This window comes from Carassius auratus, chromosome 14 (assembly GCF_003368295.1).
Source record: "Carassius auratus strain Wakin chromosome 14, ASM336829v1, whole genome shotgun sequence".
Classification (NCBI taxonomy): Eukaryota; Metazoa; Chordata; class Actinopteri; order Cypriniformes; family Cyprinidae; genus Carassius; species Carassius auratus.
Genome location: NC_039256.1, coordinates 19,147,004 through 19,160,014, shown reverse-complemented (window position 1 = coordinate 19,160,014; position 13,011 = coordinate 19,147,004). Strand labels below are relative to the sequence as shown.

The following is a 13,011-nucleotide window of genomic DNA, read 5'->3' as shown; positions in this document are numbered from 1 at the left end:
ATATGGATAGAATCAGGTTGTAATCTAGTGCAGCCCTTTGGTTTTACCACTTCAAAACCCCAGCACTACCGTTGATCCAAGTCTGTTTCACTCCACAAAAGACCTATTTCCTTTTAGTTTAAGGATTCCACTTGCGCATGACAAAGACAAGGAATGTGCCGTTTCTTCATCAGAAGAACTGCCACACTCTATATCAGGCTAAGTGCCGACTCCTTGGCTTGTTTGTCATTCATTAGAGGTTTCTGGCACTAGTTTATTGGCTTTCTTTTACATGACAGGTTAATTCCTTGTGCCTCCTACACTAAAAAATATGTAGGAGTATCACTAGTAAATTTCACAAATTATTACAGAGAATCATCAAGCAACACTGAATTAGATGTGACATTTTGAAGTAGAAAGATTGAAATAGTGTCTCCAATTACCTTTAATTTTTATTATTTTTATTTTTATTTTTTCAGATCTTTTGGGTCTTATGTCATGTAAATATCACCAATTCTGAAAAAAATTATAAAGCACACTGTAAAAAATGTACCTATAGAAAAAATGAAATGTGTAAAATGAAATGTGGTCATCTTTAAGATCTTTAACACCTAAAACATTCACATCAAAAGTTCCTTCCTATGTAAAGCACCCTGGGGAAGCAGCTTCTTCACGTTTTTAGTCCTGCTGGCCTTCAACACTCATCTTGGTGTTAGAATGCATGCTGTATTGTTCCTAAAATGGATTTTTACTTTGTTTGTTTGGAAAATGCAATGCATAAAAGGTGAAAAGGGACCGGGCATTTACTGACCTACAATAATGGAACGCATTGCATGCATCTAAATCTCCTGTCATCTGATTGTTTATTTGCGGTCATGGCCTAGTTATTTGCTCATGCTAAGAACATGTGAGGTCATTTGCTTTTGATGTGTCCGATCTATAAATAGTGTACTTTTGAAACCCTTGCAATGCTTTTAACATGTTTTTGCTCATAACTAAACATGCACACTAGATTTATTACAGTTCTGATATATTTATGTTATAGGGCCTCAAAAGAGCAGTTATATACAAGTATATAATGTTCATAGTCATGCTCTGAAAGTCTTGACTTTCACATCTTTGGTGATGAGGCACTTCCTCTATACAAAGTTACAGGAAACAGAGAGAGCTGAGAGCCTGCTATTCTGCGTCAATAGTATCATCACACTCAGTCTTAGACCAACTAGCCACAAGCAAGAAAAGCACCTTGCAACTTTCAGCAAAGCTGTATACTTTTTAGCAAAAGTTATCATCATAGATTCTTAAACAAAAACTTAACAGCAAGAAACATCTGCAGTTATAGAGCAGTCCATTTCCACTGTATTGGGGAAACAACCAATCCATTCGCAATGAGTTTTGAAAGTGTACCATCCAAGTCAGAGGTGATGAGCTGGAACTCTGCAAACTTGGCTGATTATCTCAAAAAAGTGAGTATTTGAAATTCATCCTATTTTTCTTTTGACAAAAAAAAAAAAAAAAAAAAAAAGAAAGATTTAAATGTCTTAAAAGCAGCTGTCAAGGTTAAAAAGTTACAAAATGTTTAGTTCATTTCTTTTAAGCACACTTCTAGACTCTAAAACACAGCTAGCTAAAGTTATTGAGGTTTTTATGACAATGATGCCTTCAGTGGTCAAATGTGAATTTGAATGCTCTTTGATAGGGTAATCTTTAGAGATCTTTGTTACAGTTACACTCGTGTTCTTCAGTTGCAGCGCTTGAAGTGTGGCTGATGGATTTTCACGCAATGTGGTTTTCTGAACTGTCTATTTAAAAGTTGTGTAAAGTTTCTAATGGACCCAGTTAATTTATTGCAATCATTCAGTTAAATGTCATGTCGAAACACAAAAAAGAGATTATGCATTATATATATTAAAAAAATAGTTTATTGTTGTGTGTTTATATAAAATCCTGAACTTTTTTCTGTACTTAAATTAAAACATGCTGATGTCAAATGTCATTGAGTGAGTTTATTAAAAGCAAAGTGTGACTGCAGATCAGTTTTCAGCCATCACACTTTTTTCTGTTTTCAGATGAAACTGTTGGGGTGTGACAGAGTGGTGAAGAAAAGCAATTTGAGTGGTGCAAGATTCTTGGTAAATGAGTTTTGTCTCTATGATAAATACACTAAAACTCAGACCAATCTCACTTCCAAATTAAACTGTATTGCATGCACTACATTGTGCTGTATGTAACCCATCAATAAACGGTATACAATACTGTGCCAAGGTTGTAAGTACGTTAGATTCTTCACCGAAAAAATGTAATCACTTAATGATGTACTCAAAGATTGTGTGGGCCAAAATGTCTGTTGTTGGACTCATTGTGCATACATATATCTCACTGGATTATTACTACTAATATCAAAAATATTGTTTGGTAATGTAATCAGATGTTCTGCTTGCACTCTAAAGAAAAAGACACAACCTTCTTGAAACATTTTTGGTGAATAAACTAACAGACTTTCACATAAAAGTACACTTAGATGAGCCAAATCACAATATAGAACAAATAATTCCTGTTTCTATCTTATTCTAGAACATGACTGATAAGGACATTAAGAAGTTCCCCGCAACACATATACCGTGAGTTTTAAGCTCAACGTCAAGATCAAAAATCTCCCAGATATGGTAAAACAGTATAAACTAAAGATATTGGCTGGGATAAAGGGCATGTGCTTTCTTGCTCTGCCGTGTCTGTATTGGCAGCCGTCTAAATCTGAAGCAACTTGCACTGGCTGGAAATTGCATTAGAATATTTCATGAGTTGGGATTCAAACTCATGGTCTTGGCATTGCTAGCACCATTCTCTACTGTTTGGGGTACAGAAACACTATTATAGCAACTGTCCAACACAAGACAAAAAACTAAAAGCCTGCAGGCAGAATTCTAAGTGAGTCACCAGTAAGACTGCTTACACAATGTATCTGTATTTTAAACTCGCTTCCAAATACTATTATAATACATATTCAAAATAGTCAGTTGAACCTGCGGTAATCTTTCTCTTGTTGCATTGTTCTATATTCATTTACTTCTGTTTTTCTATTTGTAAGATTTATCACGAAGATCTGCAGAGATATTAATCAGAATAACAAACAAAAGAAGGGTCTGTTTCATAGGTAAGCAAGATCAGGCTTTCAAACACTTAATAAACAAAGCTGAACTGTCTCTACATGCATGAGAGTTTGTAATTTTTAATGCTTTGCCTTGACTAGATCAGATCATCGGATGCCTCCAAACCAAGGTAACTATTGTGCAGCTACATGGTTACACTACTTAACCCATTATGCACACTACCTAACTGTCTCTACATTATTTCCTTTAAAAAAAATAATAATTGCAGAACCTAGTCCAGGAGGTTGGGACTCTGATGAATTTGTAAGTCCCCATGTTATACTTTTTAAAAAATTAATCTCAACACTCTTTTTTGGATCTTAGTATGAAATGCAAGATGTGTATTGATATTTCCAGGACCAAGATGGAAGTGACAACGACTATGAGGAGCCAGATGATAGTAATGCGTTTGAAGACAACTACATATGTGCAGCATCATGTGATACTGAAGATGATGAGAATGCAGATGATGACTATGAACCGCCTCCTGCCGAAACACCTTCTGAATTACCGTCTCACTTTCGTGTTGCCAAGCCTCTTGGTGATGGTGATTATTTAGGTAATTCTCAATACTAACACAAATCACTTATATGTAAATAAATGAAAGAATCCATGTATCTCAATTAGTAAGATACACTCACCCATTCTGTCTTGTGGCGGTGTGTAGACAGCGGCCCACGTGGTTCTGCAAGACCAAATCAGAACAAGTTAGCATCTCATCCCAGAGGACTTTTGAATGTAAGTAAATATCTTTTTAACATTAATACACCTTAATGACTCTTTTTACTGTAAATGCTGTAACTATTGGGTTGTGCATAAGATGAATGTCTTTACTTTCAGACACCTAAGCCTCCATCACGACCGGATCCCTCTCCACACAGGCCTTTCGTTCCCCCCGCTCAAAGTAAGTGAGTTCATTTTCAAATCCCTCTGATATGAAAGCATGATCTCTGAACGTTCTGCAAATCATATCCACAGGCAAACCTGCTTTGCCAATGGTAGATCGGAGTAAGAAACCTGGCTCATCTGCTCCGTCAAAAAAAGGTATTGGCAAATCAGCTACCATTCTTTTTGTATTTGTATCACCTTTTGTATGGTATGCTTATATCACTAAACATTTGTTTTCTACTTAATTACATTTTTACCCTTACAAATGGCTTTGAAATCAGCAAATTTACCCACAAAAAGGTGCGTATCTTTATCAATTTCTTGCATTCATTCTTTTAAAGTCAAAGAGCAGTATAGTACCAACATATATTTCAATCTCCAACACAGATTTAATATCCAACAGAGGGATGATCTTCCTCCTCCACCTGTAGAAGTGATGGGGCAGGTGAGTACAATCACATTACCTCTAATAAACATAACAAGCATCTCACAATCGCACAAACCATCCAGGAATTTAAAGCACGCAATTAGACTGGACAACCACAAGATGGCACTGTTGTTACACGTGGTCCTGCGTTTTTTTTTTTTTTTAACACTGAAGCTAAACAAAAGAAATTGAAACCTAGTCTTGCCTTGTGCATTGTTTTCAATCATAGCAAGGAAGCTAAACAAAATAAATGTAACCCTAGTATTGATTACATCTCTTTTGCATTATTTTTAATCATAGAAACTATAAAATGTGTTTTCTGTAATAATGTCATAATAAAAGCGAACACATGCTAGTCCACAGTGTAAAGGCTGAATGTTTTTTATGCACCCAGGACATGGATCCACGGTGGTATGTCGGGCAAATGTCACGAGGACAGGCCGAAGTCTCACTCAGACAAATTAAAAGAGTGAGTTCCACAACTAGAATGTTTTAAAATGATATCATATGCACCCCTTCCTTCATAAATAATTATTACAAAATGTGAATATAAAAAAAAACCTCAGAATTAATTTGTAATTTAAAGACGCAATGAAAAATGCAGGCCTTCGAATATAAAGAGAAAGACAATATGGAGAGAGAGAGACAAAATAGAGAACCTAATGTGTATGAAGGCATCTTTTTTTAGGATGGCACTTTCTTGGTGAGAGACAGTTCAAAGGGCTGCACAGAGCAGCCATACACACTCATGGTGCTACACCAGCAAAAAGTGTACAACATCCAGATCCGTTTCCTTGGAAACAGCGATGGATATTCCCTGGGCACGGGCCTAAATGGGATTGAGGTAATGGCATCTGTTGATTCTGACAGAAACGTCAGTCATGAATAAGGTCATGATTAACCCTGTAAAGCTTGGCGTATAAAATAGTATTTAGAAGAATCACTTTTTTTTTTATTAAACAGTTCATCAGACATGAAAAGGGTTCATTTGTGTTTATTATGTTGAGTATCAAATTTAATACATCAGGCTTTTATGACTCTTATAGTACAATAAAAGTGATATAGAAGGGTATGATCCTCATACTCAAGGTGGAAAAAAATATTCAAGTTGGTGCAGTTGCAGATATTTAAACGATCAAAAAGTAAGCAAAAATTCTGACAGCTTGTCATGTAATTAAATTAGATATTTGTTACATAACTAATATTAAAAGCATTTTATGTGAGTATTATTCTGTTACTCTACATCTAAATAATGATATATCTATACACAAAGATATGCAATACAAAGATGATTAAGAGACATACAAATACATGTTCCTAATCATAGTTTATATATATATATTTTTTTAATTATGTACAAATAATCAAATAAACCTAAGTTGCTTCAGTATAGTAAGTGTTCATATTGGAATATTACTTAAGGTATAAAAGTTGCTCTTACATATACTTACATATACATATTCTTACATGTTTACCACAGCCTGAAGGAGATTAGAATTATATTTATATACTTATTAAGAAAGTCTTTTGCTCGTTGAAAAAACAAACAAACATAAATTATCAAGTAGATGACAGAAGGCATGCAGCAGATTGTGTACAACAGTTTTGATAAATTGTTGATAAATTGGAGGCCTTAGAATCAAATCTGAAACAGTAAGCTTTATAGGGTTAACTAGGGTGAGTGAAGACTGTGTTTTAGATTATCAGCAGTGATTTTATTGGTTCTGTGAGATTCCCTCAAATGATCGACTATATGTGTATCCAAGAATTTCTCCAGTGTCATGGACATGATCACGCACCACATGAATACCCCACTGATTCTGATAGACGGAGCGGAGCGTGGAGCTGGACTTCATCGGCAGTGCTGCCTCATGCACCCGGCGGGTTTCTGACCCACAAAGCAGAAGAGCAATCTACTGTATATAGCTAATACTGACTGGATTCCAGTGTCAAACAGACTTTGATGGAATTCAGACACGCTGTCTGTGAAATGGCGCAACTGCAATGTTGCCAATCAACACCAATATATCTTAGCACTAAAAAATGAAGTGCATGACTAAATGAATAAATCATATTCAGTTTAATTCGATCAGACATGACTGTGTACAATTTTAAAGACAAATCTTTAAACACATCTTTACATCTTTAAATTATCAATGTTAAAATCAAGATGCATTTTAGACTTAATTTTAGCTGGAGGCAACTGTACTTATTATTATCAACTCTGAAAATGTATATTTGTCTGTTCTTAATTAAATATCCCTAATGCTTTTAGAGTTTGAACCATGTTTTCGAATAAACTGTGATGTTTAAGTGAAAAAGCACTTTTCTTTTGTTACGTATTTAGTCTCCTTTCGTCTGTTGATGGCTTAACCATGTTGGGGTTTTCACGTCAGCCTGGAGACAAGCCATGTTATCAGGGTGTGTGAAGCACACGGTCAAGTTACACTGCAGCAGCTGGATCTTCACTGAAAACAAAGAGTGTAGTGGTTGAAAATACAGCAAGACGAACACAAGAAGAGACCCTCTCATTCCATTCTGAGTGACTGAAACATAACCAGCACCAACAGGTTATGTTTACTGTAATCAAAGTGCATAAATAGAAGCATTCTGTTATGTATTATGCAAAGGTTACTGTTAACGTACACCCAAAAGGAAAATCTATCAGTGCATTATCATTTTTCATTAATCAATCTAAAATAAGGCTATAGCAGGTTTTAATACGACTATAGAAGGTCTAATCCACACGTAACTGTCGAAATATTCAACGATGTTTAGTACTACTTAACTGGATATACAGGGCTCAGCAATAGATGTAGCCAACATGTTTTCTTGCCAAACCCAATGGCTCTATGACATCATAAAATTCATTTTTGACAGCCCTGGAGGATTTGCAGGATGTTCCGAGTGCTGATATGTTTGTGTTAGCCTTGACGGCGGGCACAGATTAATGTCTTAGCGCTGACTTCTCGTTAACTGCCACCCTTGGCAAGGGTGCCACATGTTCCATTCTCAAAATTAGTTCATGCAGTACCCATTTCAAAGCCACCAGAAGAATTTCTGCCAACACTAAAAAAAAAGAGGAACTATGAAACTGCCAGCACATTTCAAAATTGTCAAAACATGAGTGTGCACAGAGGACTTTTCAAAGTGTATATTATTATTATTATTACATTTCGTAAGGTAATTTTACAATGCTGTTGAAAAATCTAGTAAAATAAGGTTGGGATTAGGTCCAACAATCACTAACAGTCTCTAAATTATGCTCACAAAAAGAACTTGTAACGTAGCAAATTCACCTTCCAATTGGTCAATCAATTCCGACAAATCCATTTGCTTCAGAATATAATCCAGGCCATCTGAGGCACCATGGTCACTGTTCTCGGTGGAATTTCCCTTAGACTCCATCTGTAAATCCATTACAGACAGAGGTAAGGATAATTATGTATTACCATTTATATGGTCACTCTCTGTCTTAAATATGACCCTGGACCACAAAACCAGTCATAAATTGGGAAAGTTGTGGCCTAATGGTTAGAGACTCGGACTTGTAATCCAAAGCTTGCGAGTTCAAGTCTCGGACTGGCAGGAATTGTAGGTGGGGGAGTGAAGGTACAGCGCTCTATCCACCTTCAATACCATGACTGACATGACCTTGAGCAAGGCACTGAACGCACAACTGGTCCCTGGGTGCCGCAGCATGAATGACTACCCACTGCTCCGTGTGTGTGTGTTCACTGCTGTGTGTGTGCACTTTGGAAGGGTTAAATGCCAAGATACAACTATCTGGAATCTAAGGGTGCAAAAATAATAATAATACAAATACTGAGAAGAACAGCTGTTAAAATGAAGTTCTTAGCAATGCATATTACTAATAAAAATTAGGTTTTGATATATTTATGGTAAGAAATGTAAAAAATATAATTTTGCATTTGCATTGCCCCATACAGTTTTTTTTTCTTTTTTTTTTGCTATTGCTAAAAATATACCCCAGCGACTTAACACTGGTTTTGTGGTCCAGGGTCACAAATGGATGACAACATAATAAGGTCTAAAAATGGAACAGTGTTTTAGCATGCTAGATGCAACACATTTCTCACAATCCTCATGAATAATTGTAATAAGATTTGTCTATTAGTTTAGGAACTTTTTCCGAAAGTGTAAACACAATAAATCACTAAACTCATTTGGAAGAACACAGAAATCTGCATACAAAATGATGTAATGAGAAAACCATTCAGATCCCATTTTTTGCATTTTAATGAATTGCATTAATCAGATTCACAATAAGGATGTCTGCTTTGTTGATATTTGTATTTATTTGTATGAGGGAATCAAATCATGTTAAATTACAAAAAGCCTATATGGTGGCACCAAACAACTCTGGCAGATTTAACTCCATTAGTTTTAACACCATTAACAACTTCCTATTAGAGGCCCCTGTTTTATACTGAAACTCTAACTTTTTTCTTGGGGAATATTAGGTTCTTCAGAAGCTGGATGAGTTTTTTTATCTTGTCCATCTGTGGGACCACAAATAACAGCTTTGCACTTAAGGAACTCATTCTCCAGGCACTTGAGGGATTCTGCAAGATCTGGACTGGTCCGTAGCACAACCATATCATAGGCCATCCAAGACAACTTAACTGAGGACAAAGAAAAAGATTTTTCATTCACAGCATTAATATTATATTCAAAACAGTATTTTTTGCTATCTAAATTTACCTGAAGCATTCTCCATTTGTTCAGTCATCTTCTCCAAGTGTTGATTTAGTTGTAACCTCTCACGACTGAAGTCCTCACATGATTGCACACTCGACATATGGTCAGACATCTAAAAAACAGCAAATTCTGTAACTCCCGCTGGATTATTGTTTCTGTATCCTAAAGTAGTTACATTTTCACTATGAAATAAGACGTTTTACACCTAATGTTACATAATCAACTCTGACGTTACTCGTTTTTCGTCAATCCGTTTTCTATTTATTCAAACAAGTTGCTTTAAATTACGTCAATAAAATGAATATACGTGTAGAGTGAATAGAACCGCATAACTTAAGCAAATTACCTTGGAAATGTAACGAACTGCAGACAATTTTTAATGTTTCGTGTTTTATTGCTGTTGATAGTTACTCGAGCAAGGCACGCGCAACGTAGATTTAACGGCTCTCTCACGCGTGCACGCTCAAATATCAGCGGTGATTGCAATATCAGCGTGATTTCAGTAATGGGACATCCGAATTATTTACACGAATCGGTTCTTTAAAAGTGTTCGTTTCAATGAAAATGTTAATAAAACGATTAATAGATTATTTGACATCATGACGTCATCTCTGACGTTCTGGCGTGGCCATCTAAATGAAAGCATGAACACATATAAATAAATGTTATATAATAATACCAATGCAATTCAGTTTGCACTTACCATTAAGCACTTTTAGCTAAAATGTTTTTGCATGCTTTAATTAACTGCAACCAACATTTTCGACAAGGGAAATGATTTGATGGTGGTGGATACACAGAAGGGTTGAATGAGAAGAATGTAAACACCATTCTACTGACAAATAAAAGCTGGAACTGAAACTTTTCCTTCAGTAAGTAAGTGCTTGTTGTTCATAAAATATTTTGAGATGTTAAAGTTATGAAGAAAAAAATGGTTTCAAGAATATGTTTTCAGGGGTTTTAGGTGGTTCGTAACAGAAAATTCCAGTGTGTCAGGCTAAACCCTGTGAACGCCTTCAGGTGATGGTGGTGCTGCTGGTTTGTGGATGGGTGGGTGGGTGGTTATGAGGGCTGTTTCAGGAAGAGCCTATGCACGTGGCAGGTTTAAACAAGGTGGGACTTAGGCGGTGCTACATAGCCTATGCATAAATAAAACAGGTGCAACAGATGATGTTGTTGAAACAGCAGAAGGAAGCACAACAGCACTAAGAGAGGACACACGCAGGATAACTCCAGCTGGAAAAATCGTAGTTACTGAAAATATTCCTGGACCAAAAGGTAAAAAAGAAGTAACGTTACAGGTCATTACAGGGGAAGCGAAGGAGAGAGAAAGACTTTCCAAGTGGAGCACATCAGGATCACTAAACAATGACATCCTATGAATCTCAAGGTCAATCTCCGACGAGATGTGGCCCTCAGTTCCCAAACTTGGGACAGGAGCCTCCAGAATTGAGTCTGTACAGCGAGAGCTACTATCCACCACCATCACTGCCGAGTCCACAGCGAACAAATCCCTCCTCATACGAACTTGGAGACTACGCCGCCTCATCGCCTAACCCCTACCTGTGGTTTAACAGCCCGGGTATGAATAGCAATCCCTATCTGGGTGGACCACCTGGCCCTGCAGGACCTCCTTTTGTCCCCCAGCACTATGGCATACAAAGGCCGTATTTGGGACCTGGGGGACCAGGTGGTCCTGGTGGTGAACTGAGCTGGTTCTCCATGCCTTCTCAGGAGGATCTCATGAAGCTGGTCAGGCCACCTTATTCATACTCAGCTCTTATTGCGATGGCCATACACGGTGCCCCAGATCGCCGCCTCACTCTAAGTCAGATTTATCAGTACGTTGCAGATAACTTTCCTTTTTATAACAAGAGCAAAGCAGGATGGCAAAACTCTATTCGTCACAACCTCTCACTAAACGACTGTTTCAAAAAAGTTCCACGAGATGAAGATGATCCAGGTGAGTGTTTTGTCTCTTTGATTCTCATTTATTAAAACAAGTAAAAAATCTTCACAACTAAAATTGTAAAGTCTTAATAATAAACTATATACAAATTACACAGTAATTCTTAGTTAAATATTATTTATATAAATATAAAAGTTATATTTATCAATTTGATTCATTTTAATATTCAATGTATGAATATATTTAAATTAATAGTTTTTATTTGTAGCATTTTAATAAATAATTAATGATACCATATAATAACCAGATTTCTTTGATAATCTGACTGTATTTAATGTGCAATTTATCTCTCATTTTAAAGGCAAGGGAAATTACTGGACCTTAGATCCGAATTGTGAAAAAATGTTTGACAACGGCAACTTCAGACGCAAGAGGAAGAGAAAGTCTGACAGTATCCCAGAGAAAAGCAGTTCTGGAGGGAATCTGAGCTCAGAGTCAGGAGACAGTAGTGGCAGGGGCAGCCCAAAAAATCAAGCTGTTGACATTTCCACTTCGCCTGAAAAGGGCCCTCCACCCGCAACCACAGGTCCATCACCATGCTTGAGCAACTTCCTGACCGAGATGTCTGGTGTAGCTGGTTCTCTCGACATGGAAGGAGATCCCCTGAGTCGTCCCTTTGCACTCAGTCTGCAAGTGGACGGAGCACAGAGAGCTTCACAACCCACAGGGTTTGGCACTTACTCCCCCAGCTCCACAGTGTCCGAGTGGGCATCACCTCTGCCCCCACCTCCCCCCATTTCCCCATCACCCTCCCATTCTGCTTTAGGCTACAGCGGGCCTGTTCTCAGTCAGTTTAATGGGCATTTCTACCCTGGTTTGAGCTCGACAAGCATTCTTTACCCTCGGGAGGGCACAGAGGTATAGGAAGGGAACTGGGTGACAGCCAAAACAGAAAAAAACAGAAAGAACAATTCACACCACAGACTCTAGGGGGAAGGAAAAAAACTGTTGTCTTCCTGAAACTACAGTATACCATGCTTTTGGCCTAACTGAACTCCTTTGAGTTCTGTGGGCACAAGATACGAATGAATTCCCACAGGAATGGCCTAGTCAGCATGAGATATGACAGGCTGACTCTAGCAAAGGCCCCTGTTACCAGCAGCTCTGACTTGGCCATTTTAAGCACCTATCTAATTCTTACTTAACTCATATTACTGACACCGAATTCAAGCACCTGTAATGAAACAGAACAGATGAATCTTCTTATGTGGGCAGAGAAACTCCAGTGAAAATACACACGGTGAAGCAGATTTTCTTCTGCTGTATGCTGGTATTGTCATATGATACTTTGTATTGTATGCATTTTATGTATAGTTGTAAAGTTGGGTATTTGTGAATGTGTATTTTATTATTTTATTTTACTATGAGGTCTTTGGGTGTATATTGCTTCTTTTTTAATAAAATATATTTAAATTTAAAACTGACTGTTATGTTATTAAGTTAAATAATGTTATTAAAGAAAATCTGTTTGTATTTTATTAAAAACAAATCCGTTTTAATTGTATTAAAATCAAACATTATCTCAGATTGTCCATGGGAGAGAAAAAAAAGATGACCTTGAAAGAACTAGAACTAGTTTCATCAGGTCACTCTAACTGTCATAACTCCTCCCTTTTTTTCTCTCGAGACTTTCACTTCATATTATGTAGGCTACTGCTGAGCCCATGGTTTTTGGCAGTGCTTCAATTATACTTAAAATTTGTCAGCATTTGTGATGATGACATGAGAGATAATATGTTGTAAGACAGCACATTGGCTGCTCGAGATAAGAGCTTGATATTTTTGTTTAGTTAACAGAAAACTGATACAGCCAGATGGTAAATGATAGTAAACAGATTCCTTCATGTTCTGCTTTATGATTTCCATAAAATTCACGT

The 13,011-nt window shown here is 36.9% G+C and overlaps 3 protein-coding genes and 1 long non-coding RNA gene across 4 annotated transcripts; 2 read left to right on the top strand and 2 right to left on the bottom strand.

Annotated features, from left to right (window-relative positions):
- The first annotated feature begins 1,164 nt into the window (after positions 1-1,164).
- LOC113113902 (lymphocyte cytosolic protein 2-like) lies at positions 1,165-6,766 on the top strand. Its single transcript, XM_026280450.1, has 15 exons — positions 1,165-1,445; positions 2,049-2,111; positions 2,554-2,600; positions 3,068-3,133; positions 3,230-3,258; positions 3,358-3,392; positions 3,486-3,687; positions 3,796-3,866; positions 3,969-4,032; positions 4,107-4,172; positions 4,298-4,316; positions 4,404-4,461; positions 4,838-4,912; positions 5,132-5,287; positions 6,210-6,766. Exons 1-15 carry the CDS (start codon positions 1,368-1,370, stop codon positions 6,333-6,335), a joined length of 1,155 nt encoding a protein of 384 aa, XP_026136235.1. The 5' UTR covers positions 1,165-1,367; the 3' UTR covers positions 6,336-6,766.
- A 57-nt stretch (positions 6,767-6,823) lies between these two features.
- Positions 6,824-7,839, bottom strand: LOC113113903 (uncharacterized). The gene is made up of 3 exons (XR_003293647.1): positions 7,743-7,839; positions 7,233-7,512; positions 6,824-6,911 (listed from the first exon to the last, which is right to left on the bottom strand). It is a non-coding gene; the product is annotated as an uncharacterized LOC113113903 (long non-coding RNA).
- An 834-nt stretch (positions 7,840-8,673) lies between these two features.
- Positions 8,674-9,691, bottom strand: LOC113114496 (synaptonemal complex central element protein 3-like). Its single transcript, XM_026281410.1, has 3 exons — positions 9,512-9,691; positions 9,169-9,277; positions 8,674-9,089 (listed from the first exon to the last, which is right to left on the bottom strand). Exons 2-3 carry the CDS (start codon positions 9,275-9,277, stop codon positions 8,902-8,904), a joined length of 297 nt encoding a protein of 98 aa, XP_026137195.1. The 5' UTR covers positions 9,512-9,691; the 3' UTR covers positions 8,674-8,901.
- Positions 9,692-10,311: 620 nt separating this feature from the next.
- Positions 10,312-12,554, top strand: LOC113113901 (forkhead box protein I1-like). Its single transcript, XM_026280448.1, has 2 exons — positions 10,312-11,128; positions 11,436-12,554. Exons 1-2 carry the CDS (start codon positions 10,534-10,536, stop codon positions 11,996-11,998), a joined length of 1,158 nt encoding a protein of 385 aa, XP_026136233.1. The 5' UTR covers positions 10,312-10,533; the 3' UTR covers positions 11,999-12,554.
- Positions 12,555-13,011: the final 457 nt, after the last annotated feature.

Coding starts and splice junctions, on each gene's coding strand:
- LOC113113902 (XM_026280450.1), top strand. CDS start 1,368: ATGAGTTTTGAAAGTGTACCATCCAAGTCAGAGGTGATGAGCTGGAAC. Junction 3,134..3,229: donor AAGAAGGGTCTGTTTCATAG/GTAAGCAAGATC, acceptor TGCCTTGACTAG/ATCAGATCATCGGATGCCTC. Junction 3,259..3,357: donor TCGGATGCCTCCAAACCAAG/GTAACTATTGTG, acceptor TAATAATTGCAG/AACCTAGTCCAGGAGGTTGG.
- LOC113114496 (XM_026281410.1), bottom strand. CDS start 9,277: ATGTCTGACCATATGTCGAGTGTGCAATCATGTGAGGACTTCAGTCGT. Junction 9,090..9,168: donor ACAAATGGAGAATGCTTCAG/GTAAATTTAGAT, acceptor CTTTGTCCTCAG/TTAAGTTGTCTTGGATGGCC.
- LOC113113901 (XM_026280448.1), top strand. CDS start 10,534: ATGACATCCTATGAATCTCAAGGTCAATCTCCGACGAGATGTGGCCCT. Junction 11,129..11,435: donor ACGAGATGAAGATGATCCAG/GTGAGTGTTTTG, acceptor CTCATTTTAAAG/GCAAGGGAAATTACTGGACC.